The 24,343-nt window shown below is 53.9% G+C and overlaps 4 protein-coding genes across 14 annotated transcripts in view; 3 read left to right on the plus strand and 1 right to left on the minus strand.

The window, feature by feature from the left end:
- Positions 1–664: 664 nt before the first annotated feature.
- Positions 665–3,370, minus strand: PAFAH1B3 (platelet activating factor acetylhydrolase 1b catalytic subunit 3). 3 transcript variants are annotated; one of them, XM_010946729.2, is made up of 6 exons: positions 3,236–3,370; positions 2,759–2,852; positions 2,465–2,554; positions 1,661–1,777; positions 1,460–1,582; positions 665–1,001 (listed from the first exon to the last, which is right to left on the minus strand). In XM_010946729.2, exons 1-6 carry the CDS (start codon positions 3,355–3,357, stop codon positions 711–713), a joined length of 837 nt encoding a protein of 278 aa, XP_010945031.2. In that variant the 5' UTR covers positions 3,358–3,370; the 3' UTR covers positions 665–710. The 3 variants fall into 3 exon arrangements, with proteins under 3 accessions (XP_010945031.2, XP_074225695.1, XP_074225696.1); XM_074369594.1 differs by lacking the exon at positions 3,236–3,370 and adding an exon at positions 2,979–3,172; XM_074369595.1 differs by lacking the exon at positions 3,236–3,370 and adding an exon at positions 3,010–3,168.
- On the plus strand, positions 3,311–6,989 carry PRR19 (proline rich 19). 4 transcript variants are annotated; one of them, XM_074369591.1, is made up of 3 exons: positions 3,311–5,123; positions 5,734–6,358; positions 6,444–6,989. In XM_074369591.1, exons 2-3 carry the CDS (start codon positions 5,740–5,742, stop codon positions 6,914–6,916), a joined length of 1,092 nt encoding a protein of 363 aa, XP_074225692.1. In that variant the 5' UTR covers positions 3,311–5,123; positions 5,734–5,739; the 3' UTR covers positions 6,917–6,989. The 4 variants fall into 4 exon arrangements, with proteins under 4 accessions (XP_074225692.1, XP_074225693.1, XP_074225694.1 ...); XM_074369592.1 differs by having other exon boundaries at positions 3,311–4,005; positions 4,664–6,358; XM_074369593.1 differs by having other exon boundaries at positions 3,311–3,915; positions 4,664–6,358.
- Positions 6,990–9,345: 2,356 nt separating this feature from the next.
- On the plus strand, positions 9,346–17,771 carry TMEM145 (transmembrane protein 145). Of its 4 annotated transcripts, none has more exons than XM_074369583.1 (15): positions 9,347–9,557; positions 10,331–10,405; positions 10,526–10,603; positions 10,689–10,775; positions 10,859–10,960; positions 11,060–11,144; positions 11,250–11,321; positions 11,441–11,509; positions 11,822–11,902; positions 11,991–12,069; positions 12,218–12,311; positions 14,119–14,239; positions 16,275–16,481; positions 16,953–17,331; positions 17,424–17,771. In XM_074369583.1, the coding sequence occupies exons 1-15, from the start codon at positions 9,438–9,440 to the stop codon at positions 17,605–17,607; spliced, it is 1,833 nt and encodes a 610-aa protein (XP_074225684.1). In that variant the 5' UTR covers positions 9,347–9,437; the 3' UTR covers positions 17,608–17,771. The 4 variants fall into 4 exon arrangements, with proteins under 4 accessions (XP_074225685.1, XP_074225684.1, XP_074225686.1 ...); XM_074369585.1 differs by adding an exon at positions 13,061–13,233 and having other exon boundaries at positions 16,953–17,565; XM_074369586.1 differs by lacking the exon at positions 9,347–9,557 and adding an exon at positions 9,862–10,235.
- A 391-nt stretch (positions 17,772–18,162) lies between these two features.
- The window catches only part of MEGF8 (multiple EGF like domains 8), a 40,465-nt gene continuing 34,284 nt past the window's right edge, over positions 18,163–24,343 (plus strand). Inside the window, exon 1 of one of the 3 annotated variants that reach the window (XM_010946723.3) lies at positions 18,163–19,130. In XM_010946723.3, the coding sequence (XP_010945025.2) occupies positions 18,944–19,130 (187 nt within the window). In that variant the 5' untranslated portion in view covers positions 18,163–18,943. The remainder of the gene's footprint in view (positions 19,131–24,343) is intronic. The other 2 variants (XM_074369561.1, XM_074369562.1) reach the window with 2 other exon arrangements.

Below are 24,343 nucleotides of genomic sequence, written 5' to 3' on the forward strand. Positions count from 1 at the left end.
TCCTTTCTCAGCCATCCAACCTGCGTGAGCTGGGGGAGGGCCTGAGATGTGGTGCTGCAAGAAGGGCAGTTCATCTTTGACAGTCCAGTTGGACCTGATAGGTCTGAGCCAGAGGTGGCACTGGGTGGGAGAGGCCAGTTGGCCAAGAGAACTGCGCTGTCCTCGGTGACTCTTGGTGCCCCCACGTGGCCTGAGCTAGCACTGCAGCCAGGCCAGAGGAAGCTCTCCTGCTTTCTGCCTGTCTATCACAGCCTGTGGACATGCTCTTGGGAGAAAGATAACCATATCCTGTGTAGAGGGATGACTGCTGGGGGTGGGAAGGTCAGGAAGCTTCCACAAGAAGTCACATCTAAGCCAGGACCAGAATACCGTTAAGTTCCAGCCAGGGGAAAGAGCATGTGCAGACTGGAGGGCAGATTTGGGTGGGCTTTGACTATTGAATCACCCAGAATTCTTGCTTGACCTTGATCCTGTAGGGTTGTGTTGGCAAACTAGTTTCACCTAGTGTGCTACTCATTGGTACTGCCTGCCTGCAGCACTCCTGTGATAGTAGAAATCTGACTGTTGATGGATTGGTGAGGCCTGCCTTGGACAGAGCTGCAGGGTCACAGGTATCAGCGTTGAGGTTGAGGTACCCAGACAGGCTTGACCATAGAGCAGAAAATTGGAGACTGAAGAATGAAAATTTAATGTTGCAGGAAGGCAGATGCTTAGGGTGTGGGCTCTGGCAAGGGGACACCGCCCTGGCCCTGGTCTTGGGCCAGCAGACGCTGAAGCAGGGAGTGCAGGGCCCGGCAAACAGGTGTGTAGCCCAGGCGGCTCAGATGCAGGTAATCATACATGTCATGGTGGCTTATGGTGCCATCTGAGTGCACAAAGCCAGGGTCTGCATCCAGGAAGTGGGCCCGTGGGTTGCCAGCCAATGCTGCCCGTACCAGCTCATTCACCCGTCGGTTTTTCTCACGAAGTGGGTTGGGGTGCTGGCCCCGAGGAAGCAGGCCCTGGAGAAGGTACCAAGCATTATAAGGAGGCAGCCTACCAGCATCTGGGTATCCTGTTCTCTGTGCCAAACTGTTTTCCACCCCCCAGCTGTAGAATACACCAGGGATGAAAAACCGGGGTTTAGAAACGTAGTTCCTGAAACCAGGTCTGAGATCTCATTCAGCAAGAACCTTCTAGAAGTGATGAAGTCTAGATTTGCCCTGAGAACGCCTGACAACTTTTGGCTATTTAAGTATTTTGAGTTTTTCAACACCCGTAGAATCTCTAACAGTCCCTTGGGCAAAATGGGCTAATTAGTCCCTAAATGTGTCTGATGGGTGTAGCAAGTGCCAACGCGAGATTCTGCCTGAAGGCCACTGCTCGGTGCCAAGATGCTCAGAATTGTGCAGCTGTGGCTACACCTCAAAGGGTCCCAGACCACTGCCTTTCTTCCTCCCCCACCATCCCATTCTCTCACCAGCACGACGACCCGGGCCTGGGGCTGCCGCTCGTTCACCAGTTGCACAATGGCCTTGATGCCTCCAGTCACCTGCTCTGCAGTGTGCCCGTGGTTGTTGGTACCCACCCAGACCACCACAATCTGCGGAAAGTGACGCATGAAGCAGTGGTGAGGCAGCAGGCTAATGATGCTCTAGCTGCCCACCCAAGCCCTGCTCACCTTGGGACGGATGTGTTCCAGCTCCCCATTCTCCAGACGCCACAGCACGTGCTGCGTGTTGTCACCGCCAATGCCAAAGTTAAGTGCGTGCAGAGGCGAAAAGAGCTCCCGCCAGATCTGTGGGCAAGAAGTGCCGTGGGCACAGGGGCATCGTCAGCATTGACCACCACCTCTGTCCAAGTGTTGACCAAATGTCATCATGGAAAGACCCTTGCTTTATGGAAGCAGTCTGGTTAAATCTCACCTTGAGCAAACCCCAATATGGTCAAACCTAACTTTATGCAAACCCATTATAATCTCACTTTCACGAAAACCCATAGAAGCAAGACTCCCTTTATGGAAACCCATTCTGCTTGAGCCATGCATTGAACCAATAATATTCCAGTTGAACCTCACTTCGAGGGAATCCATGGTTTAACCTCACTTTGTGGAAAGATACCATAATTGAGCCTCCTTAGTGGAGAGCTATTACAGTAACCTCCACTTTGTGGAAACAGCTATAGCCTTGCGGAAATCCATTAAGGCTGTGCACTACTAGTTTAAGCAAACAAAAGAGTCTCATCTTAGGCAATCTTACAAAAAAGCTTCATTTAAAGCCTCACAATACACAAACCCAATGTGACAAAGCCAGGACACACACTTCCTTCTCAGCAGAATGTGGCACTTACACTGAGACTCTGAGTGCCCTACGGCTACCTGAGGCTATTTCGCGTACCCCATACACCGCCTGGCCTGAGATCCGGTCCAGGTGTGTCAGTGAGGGCACAGGCCTGGGTGGGGCAGAAGGAGGGGGACTGGTCTCACCTCGCACTGGTGCATTAGCTGGACCAAGGAGTCCCCGATGAAGACGACTTCGGGTTCCTTATCTTTGCTGTCGGCTACGAACCGATGGTGCTTTGGGGACGTAAAGGGGGAGTCAATGGCACGCGCGCTGCTGGGCCTGACCTGCCCCGCTTCCTTAGGCAGCACCACCCCAGCTGTCCTGTTTCCTAATCACGGAGTGAGAGTGGCGTGAACCAGCAGCTCTCCAGAGCCTCACCCACTCCGCCCCCGCGCCCCCGCCCCGGACTCCAGAGTTTTGCGGGAGGGGTTGCTCACCAGGGACATCCAGCGCCCGTCTCCCTGAACGTCCTGCACCGGCGTGGGTTTGCTGGCTGGGTTCTCTTCTCTGCTCATCTTGGCGCCGCAGCTCCTGCAGGATGAGCAAGCACAGTGGGCCCAAGAGTGTTCCCGGAGGAGGTGGCGCCGCCACGCCCACCCTCAGGCAACAATGGACGGTCCCGAAGCCTGCAATCCAGCCGAGGGTGACGGCCGATACCGGGCGCCGCCTCCTCTCCTGGGGCGGAAACCTTCACTTAGGAGGAGGGGAGGTGGAATTGGGAAGCCGTGCTTCCCCTACGGCGGCCGCGCAGTGGGCTCGCTCGGCGCTTCCTGTCCGGGCCGCTCACTCTCCGGCCGCGGCTGCAGCTAGCGCACCCGGGCACCGGGGGTATGGGGGAGGCGAGACCGTCCAGTACCCGTGGAGGGGAGGAGGAAGAAACCACCCTACCAGCGTCACGGGGAGGAGCGAACTACCTGAAAGGCCAAGAGAGGACGGGGAAAATTAAGCGGGGGAAGAAACCATTTGCTATAGAGCGAGTAAAGTGCGGAAGGGGACCACCTGCGCGCGCTCGCCTGTGTGTGTGCGCGCGCGCCATTCACGTGGTGGGGGGAGGGGAATGAGTGGACGGGTCCATTTTTGGATCCCTTGAGGGGGTGGCTCATACGTACCTGGCTAGGAGGGGACGCTCCCATTTTCTTTTGACGTGGGGGAGAGAAAAGGAAGATGGCAAAATGTGAAAATTAGAGGCTCAACTGTAAGGAGACACCATAAGACAGTGCCAGGACTTTAGTGAGCCTATCTGCTCATGGGCCTCCCCTCCTCAAAACCACCAGTTTTTATGGCATAAAATCTAAACTACATGTCTGCATTACAGATATATCACTGACCCTGCAAAGAGGGTAGTAGAAGATACAGAAAGACAAAGGAAATTAGAGATGCTGCAAGGTCCAGGTCCAGCCTGGCGCCCCTCCCGCACAGCTCATCTTACAGATCTGTGGCCTCTGCTTCCGTCTCTAAACCTATGGCTGTCCAACAACGTCAGTTGGTTGTTTCTGCGCTCTGAAGCATGCACAACCAAGGTCACCTAAGGTCGCTGACCCAAATTAATCTCAGACTTCAAATCTTCCCAGAACTCCCTGTTCTGGGGGACCAGGTGGGGGTCCCACACCCCCCTAAACGTCCTGATTATATTCCTGTAGCTCCTCTCCCAAGTGGGACCTTCCTACCTATTTATTCCTTCTAGGTAGGTTGATACTAAGATTTAGAGATCAATCTTATTTACTGTGTTTATATTTTGCTACAATTCACTTGCCTGGAACGGGACCTGAGTCATGGTACCAAGTGCTATGGCTGTTCACAAGTTCACAAGTACTTCCTGAATGAATTTTAAATGAATCGGTCAGATCCTGGTCTTGTCCTACCATGTTGGGGGAGGCAGATCCAGACACAGAGCTGCAGGAAGAATCAAAGTTGTGATTAAGGAAGGTACAGGGGACTTCTGCGGGAGGAGGAAGAGAAGGACTCTGAGGGTGAAAGATTTCCTAGTAGTATCTGAGGAGTTAGGCTTTGAAAGTTTACACAGGTAATGTAGCTTACTAGGGTATGGGGAATACCCTGGCATAGCTTGATTTGAAAGTCTGAGGGGATAAGTGAGAAACAAAGCTTTGAGGCATCCATTCACCAAGCGCTGTTTCAAATTAGATGTTGGTTCATTTCATACTTACAGCAATTGTAAGAAGGAGCTAATAACTTCATTTTACAGATTAGGAAAACTGAAGCTCTGAGCAGTTACATACTTATCCTGGGTCACAGAGCTCAAATGTGCTAATCTGGGCATTTGAACCTGGGTAGTCTAGTTCTGGATCCTAGCTTTGAATGACAACACTGTACTGATTCTCTAGGGATAAGGTCTGTGACTGTGTGGAGACTGGCTGCTTATAGAGGCTACCGTGGCCCTTCTCTCCCTTCGCTTCGTCTCATCTCACGCTGCTGAGAGAAAGTCCGCCAATAGATGTCTAAACCAATCAGCATTGAGGAAGGGGGCGGGCCTAATGGACCTCACAGCCAATTGGTGAAGGGGAGGTACTTAAGGACAAATGAAAGAAGTTTCCAAAAGTGAGGCTGGGGAGGGGAGGAGGGACTATAACCGGCACTCTGGGCCGCTGGCACGTGCCCCTGGGCCTGCTCTTCTCCAGAGCAGGAAAGACAAAGGGTGTGGGAGGGGCACGCGCATGCGCGGGCGCATGAGACCCGGAAGAGCATCGGGCGCGACAAAACCTGGGGTCACCACGGAAAAGAAGCCATTGTACCCCACAGCCACGTGGAGTAGGCAGAGGGCGGGATTCGTTGGGGCAGCAGAAGGTGAGGTGCCCCTCCCCCAACCTGCCCCCACCAATCGTACCCTCATCCTTACCTCACCTGGCCCAACCTGCCTTGTTTCCTGGACCGTCCTTGACGAGGCCTCAATCCCTGATAGCTCCTCTGTTGCCCTTTCTGTTCTCCCGAGGTTTTCTCTGTCTCCCCAGCTTACATCCTCTTTCCTGCCTTTCTCGCTCTACCATCTCTCCACCTTCTGCATTCTCCAGTATCTCCTCTACCCCTGGATTTCTCCTCTGTTCAAAATCTCTTCTGGTTCACCAGACCCCTCCAATATCAAGATCCCTTTCGCATCCCCCATCTTCTAGCTATTTCCTCACATCCCTGTTCCCTCTAACTCTTTCTCTATCCCTTGACAAATCTTCTCATTCAGTGTGACTCCCTTGACCCTATCCTACCCCTATGACTCTGCCTTTTCCCTGACCTTACCCCTGACCAAGCCTTTTCCAGTTGGCTCTCTGCTGATCCCTTTCTTTCACCTTGTCTCTCTAAATCATACTTCCATCTCACCCCAAACCATCTCCTCTTTTCACTACTCACTTTTAGGTCCTTGACTTATCTACATGCTGATGACCACCCTATCTTTATCTTCCAGGTTGCCATGGACCCCAGGGGGCCAGCCCCCAAGACTTTCCAGCGGCCTGAGAAACCTGGTCGTGTCCGCCGTCGGAAGACCAGGCGGGAGCGTAATGAGGCTCTGGTGGGCAGTCGGCAGTCATTGGCCCATCAAGATCCTCCTGTGGCCAGTCGGGATCCACATATGGTCCTCCGGAATTCTGTGGCCCCTGCTGCCCCCAAGCTTGTGGTCATAACCCAGGGCCGGCTGAGCCGAGAGCACCGGGGTCTCTTCAGCCATGAGGTGAAATCTCTGGACGTTGCTCGACTGCTTAGCAGTGGGCCCCTGGAGCCAAGGACCCCTAAACTCCCCACTAAGTTCTCCCCAAGCCCAGGCAGGGCCCAAGAACCAGCCCCACAGTCAAGGGGCAAGGAGAACAAGGTCCCTGGAGGCTCGGGCCCAGGCCCACCTAGTCCCCTACAGTTCCCTGACTTGGAGCAGCTGCTGGAAGAGCTGCAATGCCAGCTAATTCTGCCACAGGCCTTCCCCAGGAGAAATCTAGTACAAGAGGCCAGGGATGTCATCGTGAGCACCTTACAGGCCTGCCATGGCTGTGTGCCTGACCTTACCCTGGTGCTCCGGAGTTGCCAGCCACCCTTGCCAGGTGAGTCCACCTCCTGTCCCCTGTACTCCCTTCCCTTTGTCTGTGCTAGTTCATCTGTCCCCTGTGCTTCTTTCCTCTTTGCCAGGGACCAAGCCTGGGGGCCCTGAGGAACGAAGGATGACACCCTCCTGGATCAACAGCCCTGAGCAGGCCCCAAGGGAGGGGAGGCAGAGGAGGCAAAAGAAGACAAAGGAGCTCAACTTCACCATGCCTCACACCTGCAGCACTCCTACTGTGCACAGGGTGAGCCTGGCACCACCGAAAGGTCCCTGGCTACCCCCATTGTCCTCATTGCCTTCACCATCGGAGATGGCCTGGGGCCCCCCAACAGCTTTTGATCTGCTGAAAAGTATTTGGCTGATAGCCACACCACCCCCTCCCCGGCCCTGGGGGGTTGGCCCACCACAACTCCTGCCTCAGCCACCATCACCCTTGTTGCCCCGAACCTCTGCCCTGGACTGGAGCCCCAGCCCCCCTGCCCCACTGCCCAGCCTCTCCTGGGTGGTGGCCCAGAGCAGCCCGGAGGCTTGGTCCTTTCCACCCATGAGACTGTACTGAGGGGGGCTGAGGCTAGGTTGGGGCCAGGAATCCCACATTCTAATCACTTCAATAAAATACCTACTTTGTGGTCCTCTTGATTTTTGGTGAATAGCCCAGGAGAGCAGCTTTCCTTAGCTCTGAGTTCTAGGTCCAAAGTGGAGGGGAAGGTACTGTCACTTGTCACCTTCCTAGGGCCCCAGAGGCCAGCAGGTTGGGGAAACCTGGGGCTTCAGTCAGTCTAACACATCCACCCACTGAGGCCAACTATGTGCCCAACTCTGAGCTCTGGTGATGCTGAGGCCCCAGATTGAGTGAGACTGAGTCTGTGTTCCCAGAGGATGCCCAGTCTAGTGGTGAGCACAGACAGTTCCAGCCCCAGTGGTTGCATCTGAGAGAGACCTGGCATAGACCAAGAAGGGAGTGATGACTGTCCTGCTGATGAGAGAGGTCTTCATAGAGGAGTTGACACAAGACCCTTGTATTTTTTGTTTGGTAGCAACTGCTAGTAGAGGAGGAAAAGAACATTTCAGGCAATGCTAGAAATGTTCTATGGAACAGCATGTACAAGGCTTGGAGGAGGGCAAATAGGGGATGTGGGGCCGTTTTCATTCAGCTTGTTTCCCAAGGCCATGCTGGGACCTAGGGTGAGTCACATCTGGGCCCTGCTTTTGGGAGGCTTGTGGTCTGGTGGGCACAGAAACTGTGTGTACAGGATCAGGGCAGGAATGGCTGAAGAGGCTTGGATATGGCCCAGAGAATTTTTTCTTTGGCCTACAATATATTTTAAATTTTTGAATCAATTGCCTATTGTTACAAATCAGATGGTTTGCTTGAAAAAAAAAAACCCCCAACACATTTCGAGTTTCTCTCAAAAAAAAAAAAAAGAAGAAAGAAAAAGGATCTGGCAGGAGACCTACTATTCCTCCTCAACAACTGCCTTAAGACAAGTGGCAGAGGCCCCTTTTTCATGGGGCTTACAGTGTCTATTAAAAGTATTTCATGCACTTGTGTTTCCTGCTTGGCCTCTGAACTTAAAAAGTTTTTAAAAATGATATATTTAAATTTTTAAAATTTGTATACAATTTTTAAAGGTTACTTTCCACTTACAATTATTACAAAATATTGGCTATATTCCCCATGTTGTGTGATACATCCCTGAGCCTGTCTTACACCCAATAGTTTGTACCGCCCACTCCCTCACCTCTTTACTGCCCTCCCCCCACTGGTAACCACTCGTTTGTTCTCTATATCTGTGAGTCTGCTTCTCTTTTTGTTACATTCACTAGTTTGTTGTATTTTTCAGATTCCACATATAAGTGATATCATACAGTATTTATCGTTCTCTGTCTGATTTATTTCGCTTAGCATAATACCCTCCAAGTCTATCCATGTTGCCCCAAGTAACAAAATTTCGGTTTTTTTAATAGTTGAGTAGTATTCCATTGTATATGCATGTATATGTGTGTGTGTGTGTATATGTATATATGTGTGTGTGTATATATATATATATATATACACACACACATATACACACACCATGTCTTCTTTATCCATTCATCTGATGATGGACACTTAGGTTGTTTCCATGCCTTGAAAATGATATTTTTGAAGAGCAGCAAATTTTTCTGCAGTAGAGGGAGAGAGATGAAGCTAAAAATGTGTTGGAATCTGATGAGGAAAATGAAGGTGAGAGGATTGGACTGTACTCTTTAAAGGTTTTTCAGGGCTCCCATTGCCCACTGGGAAACCATAAGGTCAGTACCAGGGTATAGGGGGCTGGACTGAGAGGTCACACCTCTGTGACTTGGCTGAGGTCTTATGGGGAGGAAGTGGCAATGCTGGGATTTGAACCCAAGCAATTGACTTCAGAGTCTGCTTGTGGGTTTCTCATAATACTACCTCCTCTGCCTCACAGCAACTGATTTCACACTCTGGTAAGCAGTGACAGGACAGGGTCAGGCAGCAGGGTGTAGTGGTTGTGGCTGAGGGCTGTCTGCAATCTCGGAGTTGTGTGACCCAGAATAAATGGTTTGCCCACTCTGTGCCTCTGTGTCTCTGTAGGCAATTCAGAGTGCATGGGATCTGGGGTGGACACAGCTGGTGATGGCTGTCATTGGGGGTGGGGATGATCAATCAAAGAGCAGCTTGGGGACTAAGTTGGGGGACAGTCAGGGCAGAACTGGGGTCTGAGGGTTATGGGCCATCCTGATATGGCAGTCTGGAGGAGGAAGCTCCTCTTGGGGAAATGTGAGTTCATTTTAGGGCATGAAGAGCCGGAGGTATCAAGGAGACTTCGAGAGGGGAGGACTGGAGCTGTGGATGGGTGGAGAGAATGAAAAAGAGGCGTCCCCTCCTACGGTGGGGATTGGGAAGGGGCCAGATTGGGTTATCTCGGAGGAGGGGGCAGGGAACACGGCTTCCAGCGGTCCCTTTAATCGGGGGCGCGCGCCAGCCAGCCCGCGCGCTCTCGCCGCCGTCACCGGGCCGGAGCGGGAGCCGGAGCGGAGCCCGGGCCGGGGCCCGAGCCCCAGCGGGTGGAATGGAGCCCCCGCGGGCACCCGCTTTGCGCCGCTTGCTGCCGCCACTGCTACTCCTGCTGCTGCCACTGCCCCCCCGCGCCCGGGCCAAGTATGTGCGGGGCAACCTCAGCTCCAAGGAGGTGAGCGCGCCGGGCCCTCCCCTGCCACCCGCCGGGCCCCGGGGGGACGCGAGGGAGGAGAAGGGGGAGGTGCCGCCCCGCCCACTGCCGCCCCTTTCGGTTGGTCCCTGAGTGCCGCAGGGCGGTGGGGCCAGGGACTGTGAGGGATTGGGTCTGGGTTGAGGCTGAGGGGGGCTGTGGGGTCGAGAGGAGACTCGGGGATTGTAGGAGGGACATTGAGGTCAGACCTGAGCCAGGAGACGGGTGGGGAGGCCGGGTTGGGAGAGTTGGAGTTGGGGTGGGGGTGGGGGACGCCGAGGTGGTGCTGAAAGGACAGCACTTTTCACTCCGCAGAGGGCCTCGAGTTCACACTCCTGCTCAGGACCAGGAGAGGGCCTTTTGGTATATTCCCCAGCACTGGATGGTCTCTGGGACCATCGTGGGGGCATGTGTGGATAACCGGGGGGATGCCGGTGGGATGGTGGCTGGGACAAAAGGTGTCCAGGATGGGGATCTGACCCTCCAGGGTCTTTCTCAGGTACCCGGGAAATGGGAGAAGTGTTTGAAGGGAGAGGAAGAAACTTGGTGCGGCGTGGGGGGGGGGGGGCATCTGAAGCAGGAATCCTGGAACACAAAGGGAAGGGATCACAGAAGAATTTGGGAGGTGACTTTGTCTCCTTATGCTTTTTGGGAAACCAGGTACTCCAGAGTAGGGAAAAAAAGTTGGTGATTATGGAGCTGAGGAGAGTTCTCAAAGGACTCAGAATGACGGTCTGAGTGGGCCTCTTTTCCAGGACTGGGTGTTCCTGACGAGATTTTGCTTCCTCTCTGATTACGGCCGACTGGACTTCCGATTCCGATACCCTGAGGTGAGCCTTCCCTAACCATTTGCCATGCTGAATGAAGCTGGATACTCCCTTGGCCTCCCAAGGTAAGGGCTACCCCAGGTCCCCACACTCCTTCAAACCCCAAAATCTCTGGGTCTGCAGGCCAAGTGCTGTCAGAACATCCTCCTCTACTTCGACGACCCATCCCAGTGGCCAGCTGTGTACAAGGCTGGGGACAAGGTGAAGGCTGTGAGGAGGGTGTAGGGGAGGGGGGATAAGGTTGAGGCAGGCTAAGGAGTGACCATGTCCCTGCCTCCTCCCTCAGGACTGCCTAGCCAAAGAGTCAGTGATCAGGCCGGAGAACAACCAGGTCATCAACCTCACCACCCAGTATGCCTGGTCAGGCTGTCAGGTATGAGCCCAGCCTGGGGGAGTGGGCAGGTCAAGGGCCAGAGGGAGGCACAGGCAGACTTCAGCCTTCTCACTCCTCCCCAGGTGGTGTCAGAGGAGGGAACCCACTACCTGAGCTGCTCTAGTGGCCGCAGCTTCCGCTCAGTGCGTGAAAGGTGGTGGTACATCGCGCTCAGCAAGTGTGGGGTAAGGGACTGGGCTGGCCACCTTGGCCTTCTCCTCCTTGCCTTCCTGCTGACCCCCTCCCTGTCCAGGGCCCCCCTTAGGCCTCCACACTCCCCACAGGGAGATGGGCTACAGCTGGAGTATGAGATGATCCTCACAAATGGCAAGTCCTTCTGGACACGGCATTTCTCTGCTGATGAGTTTGGTGAGCATATTGGGACCCAGGATCTTTGTGGGAGCCCAGCGCTGGGAGCCTGTTGAGGGACACCCAGTCTGACTGAACAGTGACCTCCTTCCATCAAACTGGCAGGGATCCTGGAGACAGATGTGACTTTCTTCCTCATTTTCATCCTCATCTTCTTCCTCTCCTGTTACTTTGGATGTGAGTCTAGCACATGGTGGGAGTGGGGAGGTTGAAGGGGGGGGGAGGGAACAAGGTTGGAGGAAATGAGCAACTCTCCCTTCCTGTCTGTGAACAGCTTTCCCCTACCCTCCTTCTAGATTTGCTGAAAGGTCGTCAGCTGCTCCACACAACTTATAAAATGTTCATGGCTGCAGCAGGAGTGGAGGGTGAGGTTTAGCATATCCCCACTTTTGAGTTCTGTGAAAGGAGAGACTTACGGCTCAAAATACCTGGGCCTAAGAGAGGAGGGGCTGGGAACCCGGACTTCTGAGTCCTGGAGGGGAGGGGCCAGGGGTCTGGATTCCTGGGTCTAAGGGAGGAGAGGTCTGGGGGACTGGACTCCAATCTCCTAGGAGGTCAGTGGGAGTAAATGGTCTAGAATCCTGATGGGGATGAAGAAAGGGCTCACAGTGTTAGGGAACAGTGATGCCCTAAAGCCGGTTTCTGTCCTTTTCTCTCTCTACTCATCCTCCCCTCAGTCCTGAGCCTCCTGTTTTTCTGCATATACTGGGGCCAGTATGCCACTGATGGCATTGGCAACGAGAGTCTGAAGATCTTGGGTGAGAATGAAGTGGGCCCAGGAGGGTGCTCGGGCTCCTCTCCAAGCCGAGCCCTGGGTCTGAGCTGCCTTCTCCTCCCTTCCACCAGCCAAGCTGCTCTTCTCCTCCAGCTTCCTCATCTTCCTGCTGATGCTCATCCTTCTGGGAAAGGGATTCACGGTGACACGGTGCCCAGGCTAGGGTGGGAGGGAGCACAGCGGGTGGGGAGGGGGGCTGGGCTAGTGAGCAGGGCAGAGAGATGGGTTGAGGGGGTGGCCGCCCCCTCCTCTCTGACAGCCCCCACCCCTGCTATCTCCCCTCATGGCCTGCTGCCAGGGGCCGCATCAGCCACTCAGGCTCAGTGAAGTTGTCTGTCTACATGACCCTGTACACCCTTACCCATGTGGTGCTGCTAATCTACGAGGCTGAGGTGAGTCCCACCTGTCACTGCTCAGGCTCTGCCCCAGCCTCCCCACCCCTCAGAGGGTGGTCTCCTCCACCAGTATGCTAGCCTTCCCCACATCTGGCTCAGCCTGGCGCTCTCTCTCCTGCTCTGTGATGTTCTGCCTTCCCATCTGTCTCTCTAAGTGCATTCCTCCCCTCTTCACCATCTCTGGGTAGCTTTCTTCCTCCTCCCTCTGTCTCTCACTGTCTGTCACGTTTATGCTGAATGTCACGACTAAGTTCAGGAGTCACCCAGACCTGGGTTCTCCTTGGGCTCTCCCACTTTCCAGCTGGCTGACCTTGGCTGATGGCACCCCTCTCTGGGCCCGTTTCCTCTTCTGTAAAATTGCGAGGGTCTTACCTACCCCAGGGAACACCTCTAAGGCTTTATATCATGCTCTCTTTGGCCAAAAGGCTTCCCCCTGAGCCTCAGTTTCCCCATCTGTGAAGGGGGGGTGATAATAAGACCTACTTCATCAAGTTGATGCAAATGGAAAAGCTTACATGTGGTGGTGTTTAGCCCCATGTTGGACCCACGGTAGCAGATATATTCTGTTTCTCTCTTTTGCCTTCTCTCTCTTTACCTCTGTATGTTTTCATCTCCATCTCTCATTCTCTTGCTGCTTTGTCATGACCAAGTACCTCTGCCCCCTGGGTATCTGGGGGTGGGGTCTGGGGTCCCTGTGTGGAGGGCCTGAGGCCAGAGTTATGACAAACCCTCTCCCTTGGGTCCAGTTTTTTGACCCGGGTCAGGTACTGTACATGTATGAATCACCAGCGGGCTACGGGCTCATCGGGCTGCAGGTGGCGGCCTACGTGTGGTTCAGCTACGCCGTACTTGTCTCCTTGCGCCACTTCCCGGAGAAGCAGCCCTTTTACGTGCCTTTCTTTGCTGCCTACACCCTCTGGTGAGATGTGCTGGGCCCCAACCTGTCCCTGCCTTCCCCGGCTTCCCAGAAATGGCTGTCTCCAACTCAGACCCTCCTCAGTGAGGCAGATGGGCTTCCAAGGCAGGCAGCTGTCACCAGAGTCACTTACTGCTGCCACTTACTCACTTTGTGACCTGAAAAAAATTACTTTCCCAAAATGAAAAAACGAGTGCCTCAGGTTGCTTACCCATGAAGAAAGGTTGTCAAGAGTATCTATTGCAAAGGGTTATCTTGAGCATGCATAGGGCAACAGATGAGGGCTTTAAGTCTGGCACATAGTAAATGTCCAATAAAAGCTAGTTGTAAAATTTTTTTCATTCAACATAATAAAGCAGTAAAGCAGGCAGATTCTAAGCTAGATTGCCTGGGTTTGGATCCCAGTTCTAAAGCTTGTAAACTGTGTGACCTTACACAAGACAATTAAATTTTCTCTGCCTCAGTTTCCTCAACTGTGTAATGGGGATGGAAGTTGTACCTGCTTCGTAGAGTCACTGTGAGAGTTAGATGTGTGTATATATGTGAAGTGCTTAGTAACAGGTCTAGCATGCTGTTAAGTCCTTAATTGTTATTATCATATGTTAATTCATTCATCAAACATCTGTTGATTTCCTATTAGGTGCCAGGATTTGGGGTGGGGTAGGACTGAGTTAAATTCAACCTTCTCCTGGCCTCACCCTGATTTTCCCAGGCCAGTGGGATTCCTGTCTCCTTTAAACCTCTGGCTTCTGAAGCTCACACTGGCTTTCCTCCAGTTTGGGACTCGCTTGGGGCTTGTGTGTGTGCCTAGCAGGGGAGTTGGGGCCGTGGTGGGGTGGGGTGGAAGGCAGGGACAGTATCTCTACCGACCCAATACCTCCCCTTCAGGTTCTTTGCAGTTCCGGTCATGGCCCTGATCGCCAACTTCGGGATCCCCAAGTGGGCCCGGGAGAAGATTGTCAATGGCATCCAGCTGGGGATCCATTTGTATGCCCATGGAGTGTTCCTGGTGAGGCTGGGCATCCAGGTTGGGGTGAAAAACCAATGGGTGGAGGATACATGAGGCTCCCCACCCAAGTTGCCTGAACCTTCTGTTCTGAGCTCTTGAGCCATTGCCTTCACTTCATCCCTGTAGTCGTTCAACAGACTCTTATTGAGAGCCTGCTGGGTTCCTGCAGGCTATTCCACTATATCCCCCAGAGTCCACCCTCTTCTATTCCTCTCTCTCACTTTTGTGTCCTGGCCTCTTGCCCCAACCCCAGCCTCTTTGCCTTTCTCCCCATTCCCACTCCTGACCCAGTGTCCCCAGACTCTTACTTTTCCCTTCTGTATCCCCACTGCCTTCCCTAGGCTCCCTGGTCTCTACTCCTCTCCCCTCCACATCCTCCCATCTCTGCCCCATCTCTGCCACTCCATCACAGGAAGAAGCAGCTGGGATGGGTCAGGCTGGGGCTCCAGGTAACCTAGATCTGAATGGCAGCAGGGGTTACTGGCACCAAACCTCTTCTTTGCCCTGGTTTACATCCTATCAGCCTTTTGTGTGACAGTTCTTATATTCATTTATTCATTCATCTATCCATCCATCAACCATCCAGTGGGTACCTGTCCCAAACCAGCCTCTGTTTCATGCTGGGGAACACCCACATGCATTTATTTCTGCCCTCTTGTTTAATTGGCAGAGCAACTCCAGGACAAGATGGATAAGTTTCTGAACACACTATACAGAGAGCATAAACTAATGCCCAGAGAAGGGAGGTGACCTGCCAGAGCTCTATGGCCTTTGGTGGTTTGGGGAGGCGGACGGGAACTTTGAACCCAGTCCTTCTCCAGCAGACCATAAGATCTGGCATGAGAGGGAGCCAGATAAGGAAATAGGCTCCTGACTTGAGGCGTCCACCATGTGTTCTTTGTAGGGAATATACTCAGCCACTGAGGGAGGGGGCCAGGTCCCCCATCTTCTACCCTAGAACCTGACTTAGGTACAGACTCACCTTCCTGGGACAGTTCCTCTTGAGACTCTGCAGGAAGTCAGAAAGAGACAGAGAGAGAAGAAATGCTGAGAACTCACCACGTGCTAGGCTCTGCACCAGGAGTTTTCATTTCCACCCTCTCTTCATCTTTCCAAGTATGCACTGCAACCCCTTTTCTGCAGTGAGGCTCAGGGAGTATAATCAATGTGCCCCAGATCCCATACTTAATGAGCTGTGGGGCTGGGAGATAGGGTGCCGGCTCACACCACCAAACACAGTGCCCTTTCTGCTAAATTTCACCTTCAGCCAGTTTCCTTCCTAAAAAACGCTCAGCACAGCTCCAGCTCTGGCATTCCATTGCTCTTTGGTTCTGGCTGCTTGTTCACGTATTCAGCAACAATCTTAGAGGGGCTGTGCTGGGCTTCCATGTGTAGTGCTAAGGTCACACCCAGTCCCTGCCTTCATGACCTGTCAGGCTAATTGGAAGACATCTCTACATTCAAGCAACATTTATTGAGAGCTTATGTGTGCCAGGTACTATTCTAGAAGGTATTGGGGATTCAGCAGGAAACAGAACAGTCAAGTGCCTGCCCTCATGGAGCTAACATTCTAGAGTCGGTCACTTGCTGTCCAATTGAACTTTCTGTGTTTATGAAAATATTCTGCAATCTGTGCTGTCCCATACAATAGCTACTACCACATGTGGCTATGGAGCACTTAAATGCAGCTAGTGTGACTGAGAAAGAAAAGTTTTAGTTTAATTTTGATTAATCTAAATTTAAATAGCCACATATAGCTAGTAGCTATCATTCTGGACAGCTTAACCAGTCAGTGATAACTCGATGATCAGGGCTCTGATGGAGGAAGCATCGGCAGAGTAATAAGATTTGTGATGGATGGAAAAGGTTAGAGCCCTGGGCACTGTGCGAGCCCAGAGGAGGGGCCTAATTCAGTTGAAGGGTTTCAGGGAAGCATCGGGGATGTCAAGTAAAGGGGAATCCTTAGGTCCCCATGTTTATGGAGGCAGTCTGATCCCTGGACAGTCCTGCAACCCGCGCCTGCCCTTCGCCCCAGATCATGACACGCCCTTCAGCGGCCAACAAGAACTTCCCGTACCATGTGCGCACGTCTCAGATCGCTTCTGCCGGAGTCCCTGGCCCGGGAGGGGGCCAATCCGCAGACAAGGCCTTCCCGCAGCACGTCTATGGGAACGTGACGTTCATCAGCGACTCGGTGCCCAACTTCACGGAGCTCTTCTCCATCCCCCCGCCCGCCTCCTCCGTAAGCCCCGCGCCCCCGGCGCCCGAGGAGCTGCTGGCGCCGCCCCTGGAGTACCTGACCCCGCTCCCGGCCCCTCCACCGCCCTCCACGCCCAGGCACCTGAGCCCACCCCCTGCCTTTCGCACCCCGCGCGTCCCAACGCCGCGCCGCGACTGTCCCCCAGCACCCGCGCCCACCTTGCCTGACTGGGTCCTGGCGCTGTTGCGCACGCCCCCGCAGACGCCCCGCGCGGTGCCCCCGCCGCCGGCCTTCCGCGGTTCTCCTCCCCCTCCCCGGCAGCCGCCGGAGTTTGCCCGGCGCACCCCGACGCCGCCCCTTGAGTACCTGGCCCCACTGCCCAGGCGCCCCTGACTGACACCTGCGCCCACACCTCGGGAGGGGGGATCATCCAGGGGAAGGGGGACGGGCCTTCGGGGCCGCATCTGCCCCCCGTCGGTCCCGGACGGCCTCTGACCCTGACCCCCCTCCCAGGCCGGGAAGCAGGTGGAGGAGACAGCGGTGGCGGCGGCGGTGGCCCCGAGGGGCCGCGTGGTGACCATGGCCGAGCCGGGCGCGGCCTCCCCGCCCCCTCCCTCTCGGTTCCCCAAGGCGGCCGACCCGAGCTGGGATGGCCCGACGCCGCCCTACCAGCCGCTCGTGCCCCAGACAGCGGCGCCGCACACCGGCTTCACCGAATACTTCAGCATGCACACGGCCGGGGGCACCGCACCCCCGGTCTGAGCACCCCTGCCCGCCCCTGCCCCATGGGCCGCGCGCCGGGCCCCGGCCGGGCTCTGGATCCCCGCTCTATTACGGCCTCAGGGCTCTGCCATCCCAGGCCTTCCCAAATCTCCCCACCCCGCGCGCCCAGGTAGGGGTGCGTAATGTCCCCCTCCCTTCCCTTACCCCTACTCTTGTGCCAAACGGTCCCGCGGGAGCCGCTCTCCCCGTCCCCTCCCTCAGCCCCTGCCCCGAGCGGCACCGGATTCTGGGCTCCCGCTGTTCCGTGACCTCCGGCCCCCTGGCCCCCTCCGAGACTTCTGACCCCGCCGGACCCCGGAACACCAGGGACGATCGCCGGGATCCTGCCCATGACTCTCCAGGACTCCGCGACTCCAAGCCACTGCTCCCAGGACGGATATTGTGAAGCTAGTCTCGATTCTGAAAACTTCCCTTGGATCTCTGTGATCTCGTACCCGTACACTGTCCACCCTATCTCCATCCCGGAGGCCCTCCCTCAGGTCCCTGGCAGAAAGACTTTTTCCCCTTCTTGCCAAAATAAAGAGGATTCGTCGAGTTTTTAATCTATAAGATGGCCTCTTTTACATCTTGATAGTGCTCAGAGACGGGATTGAGCAAGAACCGTTCCAGACTCGGGACCTCAGTGAGCCCATCTGTGAAATGGTATTTTGAGAAGGGCTTGTATAACCTGACCTTTTGCTGACCCAGAATCTGGGAGCATTGTAGATATGAATCATCATCTAGCAGAGTCCTCTTACTGTATGGCTTCTTTATTTTTACCCTCTCTTCCCTGTCAGAGGTGAAGCGCCCTCCAATGGCAGATGCTTAGCTCAGCCACCTGCCCTGGGAATTCGAGTTACGATTTTAGCAGTGCGCATGTGTAATTCTCACTTCTCCGGCCATGGAGGTCACTGCTGCGCACGCGTCTAGGAACAAACGGGCGGGGAAGTTTCCGGAAGTCTCCTTCTGTGGACGGGTGGGGTTGGATGCTCCGCAGTCCTCCCAGGGCCGCTCTGAGCTGCGTCTCCGTGACTTCTCGCCTCCTCTCCATTCTCCGTCCCACGGCGGCCGCTCGGCCCCCGCCCCCTCTCCCTCCCAGCGGGTCTTCTCCTGGCCGCTCTGGCCTGATCGTCCCGTCGTCTCTCTGATCGGGCTCATCCGGCTCCGAAGGGAGGCGCGGGTGGGTGAGCACGGGAGTTCGTCTATGGGGTACAGGCCTGAGCCCCTGAAGACTAGCTCCGTCCCGGGCACTCGCTCGCTCTCCGCGCCTGGCTGGAGGGGTATCCCGGACCATCTCGGCCAGGCCTGGTCCTGCCGCACCCTTTATGTAGGCCCCCGCTGGACTGTGGAGCCCTTCTCCCCCTGGGGACCCAGCGGTCTGTAAGGTCCGTTTCGGCCTGCAGCGCCCGCGAATGTAACTGCAGGACATCATTTATGGGGTCAGCCAGCCTATGGAGGCCTGTGTCTATAAGAGACTCCCATGGCCCCTAGGGGTTGGCCCCGTCCATAACGACCCTATTTACAGGATTTTCCATGGGTCTGTAGGGTCAACCCCTCGGTTTCCAGAGCCTGTCGACAGCGGCAGTTTCCTTCGCGGAGACAGTGACTCTTGGACCTCCCTTGTCTACAAGGCCATGTCCCATCTATAGAGGTCGCTTTTGCAGGGCTTCAAGCTGGGTGGAGGGTCCTGTTCGGGTCTTTACGACCCGTACTGTCTGTAAGGGTCAGTTGGGGAGGCAGCGATGGTCCTGGGCCGGACTCTAGCTGCGGCGCTGGCTCTGTCTTTGGCCGTGCTGGGGCCACTGTCCCCTGGGGCCTGGGCAGGGGACTGCAAGGGACAGCGGCAAGTGCTGCGGGAGGCGCCAGGCTTCGTGACAGATGGTGCGGGCAACTACAGCGTCAATGGCAATTGCGAGTGGCTCATCGAGGGTGAGTGGGGCCTTGAGGGTGAGTGGGGCCCCGTGTCACACACCCACTCATGCGCTAATTCGTTCATTTGTGCACTCATTCATCCACTCACCACATTCCTAGAGCCCTCTTCTAGTCCAGGCCCTTTGCTCTAAAACACGGCCATCCTGGGCCCTGCCCTGGAAGGCTTTTAAGTCTGGTGGGGGAGTTGCACCCAGACGCAGATGGACAGTTACAAGCCAGGAGCATCAGTGAGGGGTATTCTGAGTAATTGTTAGAAACTCAGGCTCTGAGCCCAACCACCTGGCTTTGAATTTGGGTTCCACTTCTTGCTAGCTTTGTGAATTTGGGCAGGCGGCTTCCTTTCTCTGAGGTTCGGCTTCCCTTCTCTGCAAGTAGGAATAGTAATAGTACTCACCTCATGGGGCTGTTGGATTATGAGAACAGGTATTTACCATAGTTAATGCTCAATAAATAGTCTTAGGATTATTAATGTTGTTATTTTTAAAGTACTTCAATAAAAGCATTTTTTCAGTTGTTTATGTACCAGACACTGTCTTTGCCACTTGGACATTGCAGAGACTGTCACAGCCCCCAGCAATCCCCGTGACTTGGGGCTTGGAATCCAATGGGGGAGACAAACATGTTAATAGACAGTGGCATCCCAGAGTGGTCAGGACTGTGATGGAGGAACCCCATGGTCCTGGAGGAACCCAGAGGAAGTGCCTGACCTGTGGGGTGGGTGAGAGCAGAGAAGGCTTCCTGGAGGAGGAGATGTCTGAGCTGATACCTAAAGGACCAATAGGAATCAGCCAGGAGGAGGAGAAAGGCATTCCAAAAAGAGGGAACAGCCTGTGCAAAGGCTAAATCTCTATGCTATGGGCTCCCAGTCCAGTGGGGGAAACAAACCCACCCCCAGGGAGTGAGGAGCCCCGAGATGACATCTGACTTAGCGTGGACTATAGCTGAGACCAGAGTCATGTGTAGGAGAAAACAAAAGGGCGTTTCAGGCAGGAGAAGAGCCTGTGCAAAGGCCTGGAAGCAGGAAGATATGAAGCTTTTGAGGAACTAGAAATCTTTATGCTAGAACACAGAATCCAAGAAGACAAACAATGAGCCAGAGGCTGGAGTTTGGGAGGAACCAGATGGTGTAGGAGCTTGTGATTTTTGAACTGTTTCCTAAGAGCAATAGGGAGGTGGAAGATAAATCTAAAGGCAGTGGCTGGAGAAGTCCACGAAGGCCTCCCTTGGCAGTGGATGTAGGAGCTGGCCTCCAGGGAGAGGTGGGAGCCCCTCAGAGGAGGTCCTGGGCAAAGGCCACGGGTATGACAGGGCCTGGATCATGCAGGGCCTTTGTAGGCTGCAGAGCTTGGTCTTTATCTGGGGGCACTGGGGAGCTATGGAAGGGTTTTGACGGGGGAAGGACATAATCTGACTTATGTTCTAGAAGATCTCCATGGCGGTTGTGTGGGGTATGGACAAAACATGTTTCTTGGGGATAAGTGTGTATGTCCCCAGCTTGGAGGCTCTTCTTGTCTAGGGGGTGAGAAGAGAATGGGACTTAAAAGCATTGTGGGTATAAGTCATTCTCTGACCTTGAAGAGCTCCAGCCTGGTTGGGGATGGTATGGCTGGACACAGACATTCAGCTCCTGTGTGCTCAGGGCTGAGACAGAGGGAGATGCAGGGGTTGGGTAGACAGGCCTTGGGGAGTGGGAAGACTGCTGGGAGTCACAGAGGAGGAGCCACTGGAGCAGGGTTCTGAAACATGCATAGGAGTTTACTGGGTGACAAAAGGGAACAGCTTCTATGCAGGCAAAAGAGAGGCTGGTGTGTTTCAGGAGGCATGTTAGAGGCTTGTCTGATCTGGCTGAACTGTTGGCTGGGAGGTGAGGGGGGCTCCAGAAGCAAGGGAAGAAAGGCCTTGAATGTCATGCTGAACAGCTTGTCTTTTCTTTTGGGATTAAAAAAAAATTTTCCCCCAAATATGTTGTACTTTATTTATTTATTTTAGGCGGGAGGTAATTAGGTTTACTTATTTATTTTTGGAGGAGGTAATGGGGATTGAACCCAGGGCCTTGTGTATGCTAAGCATGTGCTCTAACACTTGAGCTATACACTCCCACCTCTCTTGGGACTGATGGGGAGCCAAAGGAGAATTTTGAGCAGGAGTGGGGCATCACTCTCAGGCTGGGTGGGGGTAGACTGGAGACTTGGTGTCCTAGTCTTGTGGGAGAGAATGAGTTCTGAACTTGGGCAGAAACTGAGCCAGTGGAGAGGCATGGAGAGCACTGAGAGATTTGTGAAGTTTCACCAGTGAGACTTAGGGACCAGTTGGCTGGATGTTGGCATAAGAAGGACTCTGGGAGACCACTGGATCCCCCCATGATCTCCTATCCTTCCCAATGCCCATCACCTCTTAAGAACCAACATGTTCCCCCATCTATTAAAAAATAAGCAACTGACTTACTTACTTTTGTACTGTGTTCACACTTCATGGTACCCAGTCCTCATAATATCCTCATGAATAAAGAAGCATTATGCTTTTGGAAAAGCAGAAGCATTTGGGGCAGGATGGCCTGGGAGATAGGCCCATGTTGGGTGGAAACAGGAGAATTTACACTTAGGGAGGAACTTGGGGAAGGGAGATGGTGAACTGGCCTCTGGCAGGCACTTGACAAAGTTATGCTTGTTATGATTCTAGGAACAGCTTTATAGTTTGGTTGAGGCTGGTAAGATTCTGGGAGGTCTGGTTGCCTGGCCTGGGTGAATGATTCTTCTGCATTCTCCAGACCACAGCTCAGGGTCTATGTGTGATGTTCTCAGGGCCTTTGGCCAGAGCCTGAGGGAGAGCTGCCAACTTCAGTATTCTGTCTTTTGTGCATTTCTTCCTTCCTTCATCCAGTATTTCCTAGCCCTTGCTCAGTGCCAGGCCCTGTGCTGGGCAATGTCAGGAATTGGGCCAAGATGAGCAGGCCCAGGCCCTGCCCTGTGGGCCTCCTAAGCTGCAGGGGAGACATATCTGGACACAGCTGGTCCTGGCCCAGAGGAATGAAGGTTATATTGGAAAGTGAGAACCTAAAGGGGCGCCTAATCCAGCCAGGCTTCCTGGAAGAGATGGGGAAGTTTGCTGGCAGGAAGGGAGAATGTGCTCTGGACAGAGGGAGAAGCTGATGCAAAGGCTCAGTTCCTGATAGAGCTGTAAGATGTAGGGTGACGTGAGACATGGTGAGACTCCAAACACCAGGTTAGGGAGCTGGACTTTCTCCTGGGGATGGTAGGGAACCACGGAGGGCTTTTGAGCAGGGGAGGGTCAGGGCCAGAGGTTGAGCTGGGAAGATCCCTCAGGGACTCACATCAGGGCAAGGTGGGAGGCCGGGAGACCAGGAAGGAGGCTGGGTCAGTGGTCCTGGTGAGGGAGGACAAGGTCTGTGCTGGCGTGTTAGAGTTGCCATCTGGGATTTTCACACCAGCCTTAGTGGGTGAGGAGAATTATCCCCATTTTACATCAAGGAAACTGAGGATCAGAGAGCCCATGGAACTGGCCCAAGATCACACAGCTTGTGTGTAGAGGATGAGCATCTCTAGTATGCAGGTGGGTGTACTGAGGAGCATGGAGAAAGGGGCTGGCCCAGGGACCTCCAGCAGGTCAGGAACAGAGCTGGAACCCAAATCTCCCAGTTTCCATAGCTCAGAAGACTTCCCTGAGCCCCTAGTGTGAGATGTGGATGAGAGAACCTTCTGGAACCAGGATCTGGCAAAGAGCAATAATAGTGACAGTGCAGGGGGTCGAGGGGGGATAAATTAGGAGTCTGGGATTAACATATACACACTACTATATATAAAACAGGTAACCAACAAGGGCCTACTGTATAGCACAGGGAACTGTATTTACTATCTTATAATAACCTATAGCAGAAAAGAATCTGAAAAATAATAGATTTATATGTATATGTATAACTGAATCACTTTGCTGTATGCCTGAAGCTAACACAACATTGTAAATCAACTATGCTTCAATAAAAAGAAAATAGAATAAAAAAGAGAAAAGTGGAAATAAAAGCAAAGGGAGAACTTGAAAAAAAAATAGTGGCAGTGCTAGGAGTAGTGGCACTTAGAAAGTGGTGGGCCCATCATAAGTGCTTTATGTGCATTATTGCCTCCCGTGTGGTCACAGTCAGATGTCATCAGGGACTGCAGTCATCTGAACACTCACCTGGGCCAGGTGTCCAAGAAGGCTCCTTCACAGGGCTGGCAGGTGATGCTGTCTGTCAGCTCGAAGCTCAGCTGGGGCTGGCAGCTGGGACACCTACTCATGGCCCCTCTGTGTGGCCTGGGCTTTTCATAGCATGACAGCTGTGTTCTGAGAAGGAGTATTCTATGAGGCCCAGGTAAAAGCTGCAAGACTTCCTCTGATGTAGCCTTGGAAATCCCAGAACATCACTTTTGCTGCTTTGTATTGGCCAAGCTAGTCTCTGAGGCTCTTCCCAGATACGAAGGGCAGGGATTCAGCCCTCATCTCTTGATGGGAGGAGTGGCCAAGAAATTTGAATCCAGTAATTATGTCCCCACTTTACGGATGACAAAACAGATCCAGAGAGGTTAGGTGATTGCCCAAGATCACACAGCTAGTAGCTAGGAAGTGGCAGAGCCAAGATTTGAGCCTAGGCAGCCTGACTCCAGAGTCTGTGCCCTTCGCTGTGCCCTTCACTACTACTGTGAACAGAAGATGAGACTGTGTGTTGGGGCAGAGGAGCTGTGGCACTCCAAGTTTCAGCCTTTGCCCCGGGGGAAGAAACAGACCTTTCCCTCAGCTCTTTTGAACCTGGAACAGGGCCTGTTTCCATCTGGGAGTATGCCTCTCTGCTCAGGCCTGGATCCTGACCCTCAGGCTTGGGCATGTCTGAGGCTCAAGAATAAAAGGGAACAGTTCTGTGTGACCACTAGGATGGGCTTCCTCTCAGCACTTCAGTTTTCCCATCTGAATAGTAGAGGGTGTTCAGCCAGCTCTCAGGAGTCATTTCCAGGGCTGATACTGTAATTCCTTCTCTGAGCTCCTGTCCTTGCTGTTACAGCGCTGACCTCCCCAGGCAATGAGCCTGGGAGCCCCTTGAAGGCAAGGCCCAGGTCTCACTCATCTTTGGACCCCCAGCCTCCTGAGGAGGAGGAGGGCTTGGTGTTTGTGGGTGGGCTGCATGGAGGTGTGGGGAGAGGGTCCATATCTGAGTCTGGCCC

This window comes from Camelus bactrianus, chromosome 9 (assembly GCF_048773025.1).
Source record: "Camelus bactrianus isolate YW-2024 breed Bactrian camel chromosome 9, ASM4877302v1, whole genome shotgun sequence".
In the NCBI taxonomy this organism is placed as follows: Eukaryota; Metazoa; Chordata; class Mammalia; order Artiodactyla; family Camelidae; genus Camelus; species Camelus bactrianus.

Bases quoted from the DNA above. Each gene is read 5' to 3' on its own strand.
- TMEM145 (XM_074369586.1), top strand. From the start codon at position 10,086: ATGGGAGAAGTGTTTGAAGGGAGAGGAAGAAACTTGGTGCGGCGTGGG. The intron at 10,604-10,688 runs GTGAAGGCTGTG...CTCCTCCCTCAG, and splicing joins TGTACAAGGCTGGGGACAAG to GACTGCCTAGCCAAAGAGTC. The intron at 12,070-12,217 runs GTGCCCAGGCTA...GCCTGCTGCCAG, and splicing joins AAGGGATTCACGGTGACACG to GGGCCGCATCAGCCACTCAG.
- PRR19 (XM_074369590.1), top strand. From the start codon at position 3,829: ATGCACAACCAAGGTCACCTAAGGTCGCTGACCCAAATTAATCTCAGA. The intron at 3,916-5,733 runs GTGGGGGTCCCA...TTTATCTTCCAG, and splicing joins TCCCTGTTCTGGGGGACCAG to GTTGCCATGGACCCCAGGGG. The intron at 6,359-6,443 runs GTGAGTCCACCT...CCTCTTTGCCAG, and splicing joins TTGCCAGCCACCCTTGCCAG to GGACCAAGCCTGGGGGCCCT.
- PAFAH1B3 (XM_010946729.2), bottom strand. From the start codon at position 3,357: ATGGCGCGCGCGCACACACACAGGCGAGCGCGCGCAGGTGGTCCCCTT. The intron at 1,778-2,464 runs GTGAGACCAGTC...TCTTGCCCACAG, and splicing joins AGCTAATGCACCAGTGCGAG to ATCTGGCGGGAGCTCTTTTC. The intron at 1,583-1,660 runs GTGAGCAGGGCT...CACTTTCCGCAG, and splicing joins TGGAACACATCCGTCCCAAG to ATTGTGGTGGTCTGGGTGGG.